At 51.2% G+C, this 15,136-nt stretch overlaps 1 protein-coding gene across 1 annotated transcript; it reads right to left on the bottom strand.

Moving 5' to 3' along the window:
- Window positions 1-3,321: 3,321 nt before the first annotated feature.
- Window positions 3,322-6,781, bottom strand: LOC132510905 (asialoglycoprotein receptor 1). The gene is made up of 9 exons (XM_060133429.1): window positions 6,674-6,781; window positions 6,334-6,417; window positions 4,946-5,062; window positions 4,723-4,818; window positions 4,580-4,651; window positions 4,307-4,393; window positions 4,054-4,205; window positions 3,872-3,978; window positions 3,322-3,724 (listed from the first exon to the last, which is right to left on the bottom strand). Exons 2-9 carry the CDS (start codon window positions 6,398-6,400, stop codon window positions 3,562-3,564), a joined length of 861 nt encoding a protein of 286 aa, XP_059989412.1. The 5' UTR covers window positions 6,401-6,417; window positions 6,674-6,781; the 3' UTR covers window positions 3,322-3,561.
- Between the last annotated feature and the right edge of the window lie 8,355 nt (window positions 6,782-15,136).

The following is a 15,136-nucleotide window of genomic DNA, read 5'->3' as shown; positions in this document are numbered from 1 at the left end:
TGTCTATCTTATGAATAGATTTTTCTGTTGTTAAAGCATCTTTGAGTTCTTACTCAAGGCATAGATGTTACTTGAACATGTTATCTCTCTTAATACACCATTTAATTGGGCTAATTTTTTATATAGGAATCTTACATTTTTTGGTCATTATAGCGAAAATACTCTATTTGAAATTTGTTAAAACTTGCCTTATGGGGGCTTCCCTGGTGGCGCAGTGGTTAAGAATCCGCCTGCCAATGCAGGGGACACGGGTTCGAGCCCTGGTCCAGGAAGATCCCACATGCCGCGAAGCAACTAAGCCCATGCGCCACAACTACTGAGCCCGTGCTCTAGAGCCTGCGAGCCACAACTACTGAGCCTGCGTGCCACAACTATTGAAGCCCACAAGCCTAGAGCCCGCGCTCCGCAACAAGAGAAGCCACCGCAATCAGAAGCCCACGCACCGCAATGAAGAGTAGCCCCCGCTGACTGCAACTAGAGAAAGCCTGCGTGCAGCAACGAAGACCCAACACAGCCAAAAATAAAAATAAAATAAATAAATTTATTTTTTAAAAAAACCTGCCTTATGGCCCAGTATTTGCTCAATTTTTTAAAAAATGTACCAGTATACTTGAAAAGAATGAGTATTCTGTAGCTGGTGAGTGCACTATACTAAATGTGTCCATTGGATCATTATACTTCAACCTGGCATTCAAAACATCTGTATACTTAGTGATTTTTCAGTCTGCTTGATACATCAATTACCAACAGAGGTGCATTCCAATCTCCTACTATGAATATAGATTTGTCTTTTTGTACTTCCAGATTTTTTATTTCATGTATTTTGTGGCCATGTTATTCTGTGCACATATATTTAACATTGGTGTATCTTCCTGTTGAACTAAACCTTTTATCATTAGGAAGCGACCCACTTTATCTCGAATAATAATTTTTGTTATAAAGTGTACTTTATAAGAAAATTATCTGGGGACTTCTTTGGTGGTCCGGTGGTTAAGACTCCACGCTCCCAATGTAGGGGTCCTGGGTTCGATCCCTGGTCAAGGAACTAGATCCCACATGCATGCCACAACTAAGACCTGGCACAACCAAATAAATTAATTTTTAAAAATAAGATAATTATTTGGTTAGAATTTTCCTAACATATCTTTCTCATACTTTCGCTTTCAACCTCTCTCTTTAGATGTGTCTCTTGGGCATGTGGTTGGACTTTACCTTTCATTCTGTCTGTAAGTTCATGTCTTTTAAAAACATAATTTAGGGAATTCCCTGGCAGTCCAGTGGTTAGGACTGGGTGCTTTCACTGTAGTGACCCGAGGTTCAATCCCTGGTCAGGGAACTAAGATTCCCGCAAGCCGCACAGTGCAGCCAAAATAAATAAATAAAGAGGTAGATAGATAGATAGATGACAGATTATTTAGTCTTTTGTATTTAATATAATCATCAACATATTTGGATTCATAACTCTTTATTTTGATTTTTCTTATCTACCTGTTCTGTTTTTCTCTCCTTTCCTGCCACCCTTTAGATTGTTTTTTCTTCATTTTTTCCCCTTTATAAATTTGGAAGTTAAAAGCTCTGTTTCTAAGGGATTAACCTAAAAATTACAACAATGGTAGGAGAAACTGTCTGTACTCTGCTGTTTCAAATCAGAGAGTGTTACATAATTATATCCTCCATATCTGTTCTTCTGTAACCTTTTTCCTTTCTAAAATCATGTACCTGTATTTCCTTTATTCTCCTTCATATTTGTTATTTACCTTTTCCAAGAATCAGATTTTGTTTTTACTGATGATATCTACATTTTTATTTTCTAGTGCATTAAGTTTTGCTTTTTTCAAGTGTCTTAAGTTAAAAATAAGCTTATTTCCATTCAGCCTTTCCTATTTTTTTTAATAAATGTGCTTAAGGCTATATACTTTTCCTCTGGGGAATTGCTTTATACCATCGCACAATCTCAGTCTGTAGTGTTCTCCTTGTTCACTTCTAAACCACTTGACTGTTTCATTTTTATTTTTTTTAAACTCAAGTTATCTAGAAAGATGGTGAGTCATGTATATGTTGACAGATCTTTTTTAGCTATACTTTTGTGTTTATTTCTAACTTGATTTTATTGTGGTCAGAGCACTGATCCTTTTTAGAATTAGTGGAGGTCTCATCTGTGGGTTAATTTGTCCATTTTGGTTGATAAACCCATAAGCGTCCATAAAGTCTTCATCTGTTTGTCCTGTTAACTCCCATCTGGGTTGTGGATTCTATTTGCTGTGGTTTTCTCTTCCATGGTATTGGTTTTCCTCCCATGTTGGTGATTCTGGGTTGTGGGTTCACCTTTGCATTTGTTGTATTTGTTCCCTAACTGTGGGTGCTGCTTCTGTTCACACTGGGGTGGTTCTGTTCCTGGGGGCATGGCTGGAGGTAGGATGATCCCAGTGAAACCAAGCAGGACCCTGCGGGGACCTCCCAGGTACAAAAGCCCCTCCATGTCCCCTGTCTCTTGTTTATAAAAAAAAATAATAATAAAATGCTGTACTCTCCCAAGCCTCCCCTGAGTCACAAAAAAACAAGCTTAAGAAGTTAATGATTAGGACAATAGAAGCACAGAATCTTTAGTTCCTCCCTGAAGGACATAGACAATAGTGTCTGAGGCACACTCCTGAGTTGTTTTTACAGATACTAAAACCACCACCAAATGGAAAAAGTTAACTGCACAGTGACCAGACTGTAGTCATGACACAAGCTGCTCCACCTTGTACGATTCAAGGACTGGCCTCAAGGAAATGGGACCAAACCGACCCTGGAACTGAAGACTAACTATACTTGAAACAATCAAGATGATGCTGATCAGACCTCCGCATGACCAATTTCAAGGCGATTATCAGAGCTAACTGTGCTGTTCTGCATGTAGCCCCCTGCCCTGCCTATGTACCCATGAAACTCCCCTTTAAAAGCCCGTGCGCCCTGATCAGCAAGGGGAAGTTGGTTCTTTGACACATGAGTCCACCTCCTCCCCAGGACTGCCAGCTTCCTCAGTAAAGCTATATTTCCTTTTACCCAGCACTTGTCTCTCAGGATTGGATCCTTGAGAGACGAGCAGCCCAAACTGAGTTCAGTAACATCAGTAACGAATGCCGCTTTACAGCTGAGACTCAGGGAGCAGAATAACTTGCCCTAACTCACATACCTGTAAATAACAAATCCAGGCCACCTGGCCCAAAGCCCAGACAGTTCTCAGGATGACCCGCTGCCTGCCCAAGGCTATCTAGTGCCAACCAGCCCAATCCCAATTCCTAATCCCCAACAACAAGACAACTCAGAATATTTCATATAGTTCTCTTCTTTTTACTCTAAAAAACAAGTTGACAATAATAACCTGCAAACCACAGAAAGTGGCATGGGTTTCAATCTCTTTGCCCCTCCAAACATCAGTCTACATTCCTCAGACACTACCCTTCCCTCTAAATCTTAGATGAAAATCCAAAAGCCCCCAGATAGGAGGGTCCCCAAACCAGGAGCCCTATGGCAGGTAAAGGCATTGAGGAAATAAATTAGGGGGAGAGGAGGCTGCTAGTTTTCGCTGTCCCTGTCCCGCTGTGTCTCGCAGACCCACCGGTAGGGCCTCTGACAGACGTCATCGTTCCAGCGGCCGTCGTCCGTGAAGTGGGCACAGTCCTCACCTCCTCCGAGCCCGTGCCCATACCAGTCGTCCGGCTGCTCTGGTCTCCAGTTCCTAAAGAGACCAGATGGATGCAGGCCCGAGGGGCCCAGACCTTCAGACAAGCCGAGCAGCCCCTGGCGCCCTGGGACCCGCCAGGCTGGGACGCAGGCCAGGCTGGGGCACAGGCGGAGGGCAGAGCTGTGGGGCGCACACACTCACTTGAAGCCCGACTCATAGTCTGTCCCGTCCACCCATTTCCAGGGCCCGTTTTGGTCAGTGAGGCCCATCCAGGTGTTCACAGGGCCCATGTGGTGCTGGATAAATTTCTGGAGAGAGAGGAGGGGCTGGTGATCTCTCCTTAGACCTGCCAGCCTCCCAGCCGTGCCCCGCCTGGCCCTCACCTGCTCCTCCCAGGAGCCCACCACCACCAGGTGGGCGTCCTCCAGCTGGCAGTACTTCTCAGCCTCGGGCCAGGGCTTCCCCGAGCGAGAGAACCAGTAGCATTTGCCTTCAAAGTCCACCCAGTTCACCGGGCAGCAGGTCCTTTCAGAGCCTGGGGGGGTGGGGGGTGGGGGCGGGGGCAGGCAGAGGGAGGGTGAGGGGCTGAGGGGAAGTGGGCAGGAAAGCGGGGCTGGGCAGCACCCACCCCCTCACCGTTGCCCTGGAGGACGGCCATCTGACAGCTCAGGCTTCGCAGGTCAGACACAAACTGCTTCACGTGGAGCAGCAAGCTGGAGTGATCTGGGGAGACGGAGGGCAGAGGGGGAGGGGAATGAGTGGGGGAGGGGACTGGGAAGGCTCTGTCGTCTGCGTGCTGGGGCGTGAAAATGGATCACAGATGCTCCTGCCGTAAGGCCCCTTGGTTTGGCCTGAGAGACCCCTGTATCCTGCATGCGGAAGCGCGCGCACGCACGCTCCCTCGCTGACCTTCACTCAGGTCCTGCTGCTGTTTCTCCAGTTGGGACTCCAGGGACTTCATCTTTCTGCCCACATTTCCTCCTAGAGGAGAGACTTGCTCAGTGTCCCAATGTCCCTACATTCCCAGCCCCCCCAGCCCCAGCCCTCCTCACCCTGGACGCTCAGGGCCTTGACCTTGGCCTCCGTGCTCACTGTGAGGTTGCTGAACGTTTCTCTCAGGGCCCGCAGCTCCTCCTGCAGCTTGGAGTCTGGGCAGAAGAGGGTGTGGATAGGACAAAATTAGGAGGTTGTGTCAACCATCACAGCAGCCAGCACGTCCCCTACCCACCCACCCTCAACATTGCTCCCTTCCCAGCCCACCCCCAGGGAACCCACTCTGGGATCCGATCACACAGACAACCACCAGCAGCAGGAGGCTAAGGCCGATGGAGATCAGGATGAGGCTGGGTCCGGAGCAGAGACGCCGAAAGAGTGAGTGGGGAGGAGGCGGCCCTGCAAAAGGAGAGGGCATCAGGAGCCTGGGGCAGCTCTGGGGTCCTAGAAGGAGGGCAGTCTGAGCCTCCTCTAGCCGACTAGGAGGAACGTTATACATGAAGAAGTTTGGGCGGTGGGCGGCCCGGAGAAGCCAGCGGCAACCGGAGGTGGGGAAGGGCGCGAAGCTTTGACCCGCCGGAGCCCTACCCAGGCCCTGGGCCTTTGCTGACACCTGCTGGCCTGGCTGAGTCACTGCAGCCTCAGAACTCAGCCTGGAGGATGGACGGAGTTTGCGAGCTGGAGGAGACTGGGGGCGGGGGGGGGGTGGCGTCTTGCAGGTGGGGCAAGAGCAGTGGATTTCTTGGTCACCCCTCGAATCCCACTCCTCTTTGGCTGCGCACAGGGAAAGAGGCGGAGTAGCCAGACTTCAGGTCCCTCAAGTTGCTCCCACCCGGGAGCCCTGTCCCAGTGAGCTGGAATATGGGGGCTTCCCCTCCATTTTTGCCGGCAGTCCCTTCCCCCATCGAAGGTCGCTGCCCACTCCCATCCACCAAGAACTTCATCCTGGCTCAGCCGAAGCAACATCCCTGCTCGCAGGAGAAAGAAAGGGGGCTTGCTTTTTTTTTTTTTTTTTTTTTTGCGGTACGCGGGCCTCTCCCGTTGCGGAGCACAGGCTCCGGACGCGCAGGCTCAGCGGCTATGGCTCACGGGCCTAGCCGCTCCGCGGCACGTGGGATCTTCCCGGACCGGGGCACGAACCCGCGTCCCCTGCATCGGCAGGCGGACTCTCAACCACTGCACCACCAGGGAAGCCCGGGGCTTGCTTTTTGATGTAAGAGAGCCTCATCCTCCCCCAATCAGAGATCCCTCAGAGCCGTCCCAGAAATCTTCCCCTTGACCAAACTGATCCCTGACACCCATGCACTCACACACACTCACACAGTTGGCCAAGGCTCACAGGGTGTTGAAAGAGGAAAGAAGAAGGAGGCCTAACTTCTTCCAGTTAGTCCCACGGCCCTGGGCGCCCCCGTCCCCAGGGTCCTGAGAAGTCGGTGACAAGGTGAGGGACAGGAGGGTCATGCAGAAGCCTGGGGGCAGCCGTCACCAAGAAAGGAAATCCAGCCCTACACCCTGCACCTCCCCTAAGAGGGGTGGCTCAGACGCTGTGTCCCTGTGAGTGGGGCAGACCCAGGGAGAGTCGGGGTTACAGAAAGAAGCAGGAGCTGAGTGGAGAGAGCAAGAGCCACCTAATGCTCGCCTTTCAGAAATGGGGGGAGGCCTCCCCTCACTTTTTCTGTGCTGGTGGTCATTCTCCTCGTTGTCCAGATGCTGAAGATCTTGATACTCCTTTGTCATGGTAGGGCTGGCTGGACCTGGGACCAGGTCAGGGCTGGGGTTAGGGCTGAGGCTACAGCTGAACAGAGTTGGGGTGTGTGGTCCAGTCCCTTTCTAGGTGATCAGCAGGAGACCTTTCTTCTTGCTCCCATTCCCTCCCAGGCCTGACACCCAAACTCTATCTTCTACAGTTTTCCCACTCCATCCCCAGCCCTCCTGACATGGGGCCCCTCCATCCCCTCCCCCACCCCACCCCCAGTTAGTCACCCCCCACAGCCGTTCTTCCCCTTTTACTTGCTGAAGGTCTCAAGGTTGACTCCTGGGTCCCTCGATGCTGCACAGATCCCAGGCTAAGAGACGGGCTGAAGCCTGGAGGATTAGGGTGCGCAGACAGCCCTGGGTGGTGGGAGAGGAGGGGGCAGGGTCCATATGAGGGCCCTGAGCCCTGTGCGTCTGCCTGTCTGTGCGTCTGCGTGTCTATGTGTCCAAACACACCAAACCTGGCATCTCCAGTGCCTGGGACTTTGGACGTAAACAGAGGTAGAACTGGATTTGGAACTCTGGGGTGTGGGGCTGGGAGCGGGGGATGGGTTGCCTCTTCTTTTCTTCCCAGGGGTGGGGAGTCTCCCCGGTCTGTCCCCATTCCTTGTATGCAGTCACCTCACTCATGGCACCGTTTGGGAGGGGGCCTGGCCAGGAGGGGCCAGGGTGCAGTTTGCCGTTTCCCCTCTGCCCCTCCCCCCTTTCACTTCCTGCCTCTGAATTTCCCAGAATTGGTGGTGTCTCCAAATATCCCTGACCGGGATCAGAGGGGCCGATCTCTGCTCTTGCCCAATCCAGGCCTGTGACCCTGGCATCTGAGCCTGGGCCCGGCTTCACTGGGGCTCAGCCGCCGGACTCCCCAGCCTGCGGCTGAATGGCTTTGCTCTCCGGGGGGAGTAAAGTCCTCCCAGCTGCGTAGGGGGCGGTGCGGGAGAGGCAGGAGGACAGGCTTTTCCCACTCAGCCGGGATTGGTGCCAAAAAACCTCCAGTAATTCCTGTGTGCTTTTCCTTCATTACCTCCTCTCATTAGCCCCCCGAGCACATCCCTATTCGATTCGCAGATGAGAAAACCGAGAGCCTGAATGGTAAGACCTTACCCAGAGTCACACTGCAAGGAACAGCAGAGGGAGGGCTGGGATGTGGGCAGCCGGACTCCAGGACCTGTGTGCTGCCCCCAGATCCAGGGTCCCGTCCCATCACCATAGCTGGGCCCCGGGGTCCCAGAAATGCTAAAAGTGGTCCCTCACAGCCCCAGGGAGAGTTCAGGGAGTGTTGTGTTCAGAGGAGTGTCTGGATTGGAATTATGCTAAATTAGAAATTGGGCAATGTTAAAGACGTTAATAAGTCTCACTTTAGGACCAAATGTGAAGTCACGGGAATCCTAGGTTACAGTTATTTCAGTGAGAAAACTAGACCTGAGTTAGGAGAGTTTACATTACATGAGATATTCAGGAACACGTCCCTTGCGTAAAATAAGAAGCCCTGGCTACATCTCCTTTATCCGTGTCTTGAAAAGCCCCACGTTGTTTGCATGCACTGGGACTGTGGCCAGTAATTTTGGTGACTGTTGGGCTGTTAATTTGGCCTTCTCTGATATTATCGCTTACGATCCGGTTTATTCAGGCAAACAAACCTACGATGTTTCGGTCAGAATAACGGTCACCCTTACAGGAGTGGTGATTGGAAGGGAGCTTCTGGGCGATGGAAATGTTCTACTTCTTGAACTGGATGCCAGTGGCAAGGCTGTGTTCAGTTTGTAAAACTGCTGAAAGCTGTACACTTAAGATCTGTGCATTCTTCTGTTTGCATCTTATACAGGAATAAGATGTTCCTGCAAGCTGGTTCTACCCTATAACCATATTCCCAATCCCATTGCTTAGGGAGCAGTACTTGGACCAGTGCCGAAAAATACGCCAAAGCCAACAAGTTTAGGGTGAGAGTCAGAGGTGATAAAACACTGTGAAGAAAGCCAGACAAACACCATGATACACCGGGTGGCTGACTTACAAGCCACCTGTACGATACCAGAGATAATCCTGAGAAACTAAAAAGTAGCTAAAAACAAAACAACACATGGCGGTAGATATATGCACCCTGAGAACTCTTTCCATTTATCCCTTTAAGAATATATACCTTGGGATTTCCCTGGCGGTCCAGTGGTTAGGACTCCGCACTTCCACAGCAGGGGTCCTGGGTTCGATCCCTGGTCAGGGAACCCACAAGCTGCGCAGCGAGGCCAAAAAACAAAAAAGAATGTATACCTTGAATTATGCAAGGTCTTCAGGGACACAGCCTCGCGTATTCATTTTCTATTGCAGAGTAACAATGCAACCCAAACCTAGTGGCTTGAAATGACACCGATTTATTAGCTCATAGCTCCGTAGGGCAGAAGTCCAAGCTGGCTTCTCTGCTCAGGGTCTGACAAAGCTGAGATTAAGGTGCTGGCAGGACTGTATTCATTTTTGGAGGCAAAGGAGAAGAATCTGCTCCCAAGCTCCTTCAGGTTGATGACAGAACCCAGTTCCTTGCAGCCGTAGGATTGAGGTCCCCATCTCCTTGCTGGCTGTCGTCTGGGGGCCACCCTCTGTTCCTCGAGGCCACCTGCCTTCCTCATTGCATGGCCCCTCCATCTGCAAAGTCAGCAACAGTGCCTGGAATCTTCCTCAAGGTGCAGATCTCTCTGACTCCCCCTGTGCTTTCAAAGGGGCTCCTGGGATTCGATTAGACCCACCTGGAGAATCTTCCTGTCCTAAGGTCAGCTGTGTACATGACATACACAACAACTTAAGAACAGGAGTCAGAAGTGATGAGACGCTATGAAGAAAGCCAGACAAACAACACGACACACCAGGTTGACAAGCCAGCCCCCTGTACAGTGTGTATGGCCATAGGTAAGGGTCACTCCCCATAACATAACAATTGTGAGAGAGATATCTCAGCATGTCCGCAGGTGCTGGGGAGGACAGTATGGAATCTTGGGGGCCACTTTTAGAACTCTGCCTCTTCATGCAAAGCGACGCTGTCCCCTCTGAGTACACTTCACCTTGGGATATGGAGCACGTGCAGAGAGCAATTCAGAGAGGCCAGGCTCCAAACCTGGGAATCCCACCACCAGACTCCCTAGGGGAGGTCTGTGACGCTGGCCTGAAAGAACAGGAAGGATTTTTATCAGCTGTAATAAGCAAGTGACCCTGGAAAGAGTGGGAGAAATGTCCAGAGTTGTAGCTTGGGCCACCCTGAGGAGGGCCTTCAGTCTCAGGGTGAGGCATCTTGAATGTCATTCAGAAGCACAGAGGTCTCCAAACTGGGGGAGCATGTGCCCCAGGGGTATCACAAGATCATCCATTAAGAAGGTGGCAAGAGGCGGCAAGGAATGCTTCCCAGAACTTCTGCTGCCAGTGTCCTTGTCCCCACGGTGAGCCACGGCCATCCCCCCTCTGCAGGAAACCCTCCAACACTAGCAGGTCTCAAGATTCTGCCCTCCAAGAAAATCTTGCCATGATTGGATAGGACCCCCAGATAAATATTCCAACCTTCAACCTGTTCACTTTTACATCCCTGAAAATGAATCACCATTGGAACAAAAGTTAAGAGAATTAAGACAAGAAACCCAAGAACGGAACCAACAGTTCTGGGCAAACCAGAATTTGACTTTTCTAAAGGCTTTGAGATGGGCCACTTCTCAGGAAATCCACATCCAGACTTCTCCAGAGCACTGAGAGCTGTGTCCTAGCCAAGGAAAAACAAAAAGACGAAGAAAGGGAGTTCTGATAGCTGTTTTCTTTTAGGAAAAAGAAGAATTCATTGACTCAAGACTAAAAGCCAAAGGCCTGGAACTGAGAGCTGAATCAGGTCAAAAAGCAACATTGAATGCAGAAGAAATGGCTGACTTTTTTTTTTTTTTTTTTGCGGTACGCGGGCCTCTCACTGCTGTGGCCTCTCCTGTTGCGGAGCACAGGCTCCGGACGCGCGGGCTCAGCGGCCATGACTCACGGGCCCAGCCGCTCCGCGGTATGTGGGATCCTCCTGGACCGGGACACGAACCCGTGTCCCCCGCACCGGCAGGCGGACTCCCAACCACTGCGCCACCAGGGAAGCCCAAAATGGCTGACTTTTACAAGGAATTTTTAAGTAAACATTTTCGGAAGCACATGTATTGTAACAGGGACTGGTACAAGCGTAATTTTGCCATCACCTTCTTCATGGGAAAAGTGGCCCTGGAGAGGATTTGAAACAAGCTTAGACTGAAATAAAAGAAGACCAGCAATGAGGAGCCCACCCTGACCCGCCCACCCTGCACCACCCACCGGTGTCTGAGTTTCCACGAGAAGCAGCTGCTTATAGGAGCTCATTTTACAAGGGCTCTAAAACCTGTGAGTGCAGGGCAGGCTGGGAGGACGCGGGTCCTGGTGCGCTGTGGCCCATGCGGCTCCATCCTGACTGTGGATTCCAGGCTGGCTCTTGGTCACGGAAGTGATGTTAAATAAAACCCAAGCACTGTGGGGAAAAAAAAAAAAAGAGGGTGTGGCAAGAAAACATTAGAACTTTATTTAGGGAATCCCCTGGAGGTCCAGTGGTTAGGACTCTGGGCTTTCACTGCTGAGGGCCCGGGTTCAATCCCTGGTGGGGAGCTAAAGTCCCTCGAGCTGTGTGGCGTGGCAAAAAAAAAACAAAAACAAAAAACAAAACCAAACACTTTATATATATTTTTATCCCTTTTCTTTAGATTTCTACTTGGGGATGTGTTTTATCATGTGCATAATAGACTTGTACAGTGGTCAATGTGTGTTAGTGATCTACTGCTGTAAAATGATCGCTCCAAAACTGAGCAATTTAAAGCGAAGAACAGTTATCATCTCACTCAGTTTCTGAGGGTCAGGAATCTGGGTGCAGCTTAGCGGGTTAGTTCTGGCTCAGAGTCTCTCATGAGAGTGCAGTCAGGATGCATATCCATGCTACAGTCATTTGAAGACTTGACTGAGACTGGAGGATCAGCTTCCAAGATGACTCACTCACAAGACTGGCAAGTTAGTGCTGGCTGTTGGCAGGAGGTCTCAGCTCCTCACCACACGGGCCCCTCCACAGGGCTGCTTGAGTGTCCTTGCAACATGGCAGCTGGCTTCCCCCAGAGCTAATGATCGGAGAGCACCAGGTGGACGCTGCAATTTCTTTTATGACCTAGCCTCAGAAGTAACACTCCATCGTCTCCACAGCATCCTAGTGGCTCCCCAGTGTGGAAAGGAACCACACGAGAGTGTGCATTCCAGGGGGTGAGAATAATCAGGGTCCATCTTGAAGGCTGGCTGCCACAAGATGTATAGAATTATTAGATGAGTGCATGTGCACTGGGGACACACAACCAAAAACACCGTACTGATGTTGGCACCTGAACAGCCAAGTTAAAGACTGACTACAGGGGTCCGTGAAGAGTTGCAGGCAGGGCAGTGGTGAGGTCAGAGCTGTAAGCTGAACAATGGCCTGGCCTCGGGGTGGGTGCTGGGTCAAAGGTGGGTCCCTGAGAGGCAGGGGGCTCTGTCAGGGGGCTGCTGAGTTGGTCTCAGTAAGAAAGTGTGAGGCTTGAGGCCAGAGAGGGAAGGTCACAGGGGCAGAACGTTGCAGAAGAATGGAGCTGACCTGGTGGCTGCTGAACACAGAGCGAAGGGGGGGATGGGGGCAAGGGCAGCAGTGCACCTGACCAGGGTCCACAAGGCTCCTGGAGACCACAGAGACTTCTGGTTACACTGAAGGCAGGGTCTTGGGTACTGCCCCGTGATGAGGCCACAGTGGAAAGAAAGCAGACCAGGACGGAGTCCCCCACTGTGGGGGAAGCAGAAGAAAGAGCCCCAGGAAGTGGGGGTGACCTTCAGGGCCAGCTCTGGGGACTCCAAGTGCCAGATTAAAGACGGTCAAGGAGAAACGGGTCTGGGCCTCCTATCGGAGTGAGTCAGGAAGAGGGAAGTGCTTTTCTGGCAGGTGGAGGCGGGGCCTGGGCAGTTGGGGGACGGAGAAGGGGCTGGTGGGGAAAGGGACGCTGAGAAGGAAGGATGCCGACGGCCAGAGGTCCCCAAGAAGGATGTTAAGGGGGTGGAAAACTAGAGAAGCAGAAAGAACCTAAAGGCTGCTATCAGCCAGATCTGAGTTCACCTTATCTAGGAAGTGGGTTTAATGCCCATCTCAGAGTTACGTCAAGGTTAAATAAGATAATGAGTGGAAAGCCCTTAGAACAGTACCCGGCATGTACCAAGTGCTCTGTGCATGCTACCTATCTTTATTCTTATTATCACTAGCAGCACAGCCAAGAGTTGAGTTACCTCCAGGGCCTCTGCATAAGGGGAAAGGGGGAAGGCTGGGTCAGGATAGCAGAGGAGGTCTCTCCCCAAATCCCAGAGGGTGGTGAGCAACTTCCCCGGGGCAGAACTGGGGCCCTGGGGTGTTGTCTGAGTTAAGACAGCCCCCTCCCCTTCTATGGAGGAGACCTGTGTCCTGAGCCCACACCTGCTCACACTTCTCTCTCAGAGCGCTTTTGACCTCGTGTTTAGAGTGGGCCCCAGACCCAGAGGGTTGGGATTCCACCTCGTGCCTCTCAGCACCCTGTGGGCTGCAGAGTTGTGTGCCCAGCAGACCCAGCAGAAGAGGTGACAACAAATGGGCAGAGGGGCACAGAGAAGGCTCTGTGCTGACTTTCCAAAGAGGGTGACCAGTGGTTCCCCAAATCTAGCCGAGGCTGACTTGGGCTTGGGTGGAGATGAGACAGGGGAGGTTAGGGGGCTGCACTAGGGCTGGAGGGCTCAGCGCCAGAAGCAGCAGCAGAGAAAGAGGGGGCTCTGAGCAGGAAGCGGGGGAGCCACTGTACACAAGTTTCAGATGTGAACTGATAAACCCACCCAGGGGCTTCAACATCCCCTCCCTGGTGCTGGGCGAGAACTTGCCTGTGTGGAGGGGCCGCAGCGCCCCGTCTCCCATAGGCACGCCCCGTCTCCCATAGGCACGCCCCATCCTGGCTCTGTCCTCCCCAACCCCACTGTCTTTTGTGCTGGGACAGCCAGGATCCTGTGACCCAGGACCCTCTCTCCTCTTTCCTACTTTTAGAGGGTGAAAATTTTAGAAAATTGTAAAACTCCAAAGGTTTCCAAGTTTTATTTAACTTTCAAGTTTACCCAGTAACAGAGAACAGATCAAGAGGCCAAGAGCAATAACCATTACCAGATTCTAACGTGTGCCAGGCAGTGTAACAATGGCTTTATGTGTTTTTTACCTTTATTCCTCACAAGAATCCAACAAAGTAGTTACTATTCCCATTTAACAGCCAGGGAAACAGGGTCAGAGGCGTTAAGCCCTTTGGCCAGTTGCAGTGACACCACGCCTCTCATCTTGACCTACGATCACCTCCTCCCTGGCTCTCTACTGCCCCCGACCATACCTCCTTCACCAGGACCCACGGCAGCCAGCCGCTGCCCTCTTACAGCCCTCCCGCAGGACTTCTCCTGGTATTTATAAAATCCGCCTGAAGGCCTCAGGCCTTGCTGACTCCTCTGACCCATATCCTACTTCTCTCCCTCCCCTGACCCTGCTCCACTCTGTGACCTCTTTCTGTCCACCAACATTACAAACTTCTTCCTACCTTGCATCCTGTCTCTACCTGACACACTCCCCCACCCCATGCTTCATCACAGTTCAGGTCTCAACTCAAACGTCGCTCCAAGAAGCAGCCGCCCTGACCGCCCTGTCTAGACTAGCAAGGACACACACCCAGTGGTCACTTTCTTTCCTCAATAGCACCGTCATTATCGTAAACTCCCTGCATTCCTTTACTTGCTACTCTGTCCCCACTGGGTAGGCCCCCCAAGTTCCCCGAGGGCAGGGACACTGTGTTCCCAGCATTTCAAACACTGGCACCAAGGAAGATCCAAATTAGTATTTGTTGAAAAAAACAGAGGGGGGTGAAGAGGAGCCAGGCTTTTTAAAAATAATAAATTTAAAAATAAATAAAAGCGGGAAATAAAAAAAAAAAAGATCAGGCTTTGAACTCCAGTCTGTGTGGGAACCCAGCGCGCCTACCACTCAAGCACATGTGGTCTCCCTAAAGGGACAGGAAAGAGCTCTTTATAGATTTGGAAGAATACATCCCAAACTGCTAACATGCTTCCCTCTGAGGAGTATGTGGAATGAGATGGGGAAGGAACTTTTTTTTAACCACGCGTATTTCTATATTTATTTGCAGTTTTGTAAGGTATGTGTATTAGTGTTGTAACCTAAAACATAACGCATGCACAACTAGGGGATTTTACCCCTTCTCAGTGAACTCTCCTTAACCCCCTAGATGCAGACGGGTTACCTGCACACGCCTTCCTCAGCTCACAGCTTTCTCCCTTCAGCCAATGGCAGAGAATGTGAGCACAGCCTCAAACCATTTGCTCCTACGCAGAATCAAGCTAAAAGAAGGGTTATTGGAAAAGGCGGTGCTTCTCCATCCAGCAAGACATCAGAATCACCTGCGACGTTTCCTGAAAGGCAGACACCACCACCACCCCAGAGGCCACCCCAGGACTGGCCTCTGCTGGATTGAGTGCTGCTCAAAAACCAGCAGGGCGCTCCAGAGAGGACCCCTGCTTTAAGGGCCACACCTCTGGGGATCTCCACCTCTAGCCCTGGATCTGGTCAGGCCAGGGCAGCACCCCCCAACGCTGCCCCCCAACACTGCCCCTGGGGGTTGG

This window comes from Lagenorhynchus albirostris, chromosome 20 (genome assembly GCF_949774975.1).
Source record: "Lagenorhynchus albirostris chromosome 20, mLagAlb1.1, whole genome shotgun sequence".
NCBI classification, from domain to species: Eukaryota; Metazoa; Chordata; class Mammalia; order Artiodactyla; family Delphinidae; genus Lagenorhynchus; species Lagenorhynchus albirostris.
The sequence above is the reverse complement of the archived record's forward strand: the minus strand, read 5'-3'. Positions and strand labels throughout refer to the sequence as shown.

Bases quoted from the DNA above. Each gene is read 5' to 3' on its own strand.
- LOC132510905 (XM_060133429.1), bottom strand. From the start codon at position 6,400: ATGACAAAGGAGTATCAAGATCTTCAGCATCTGGACAACGAGGAGAAT. The intron at 4,394-4,579 runs GTCAGCGAGGGA...CCGTCTCCCCAG, and splicing joins GCAGCAGGACCTGAGTGAAG to ATCACTCCAGCTTGCTGCTC. The intron at 3,725-3,871 runs GTGAGTGTGTGC...TGGTCTCTTTAG, and splicing joins GACTATGAGTCGGGCTTCAA to GAACTGGAGACCAGAGCAGC.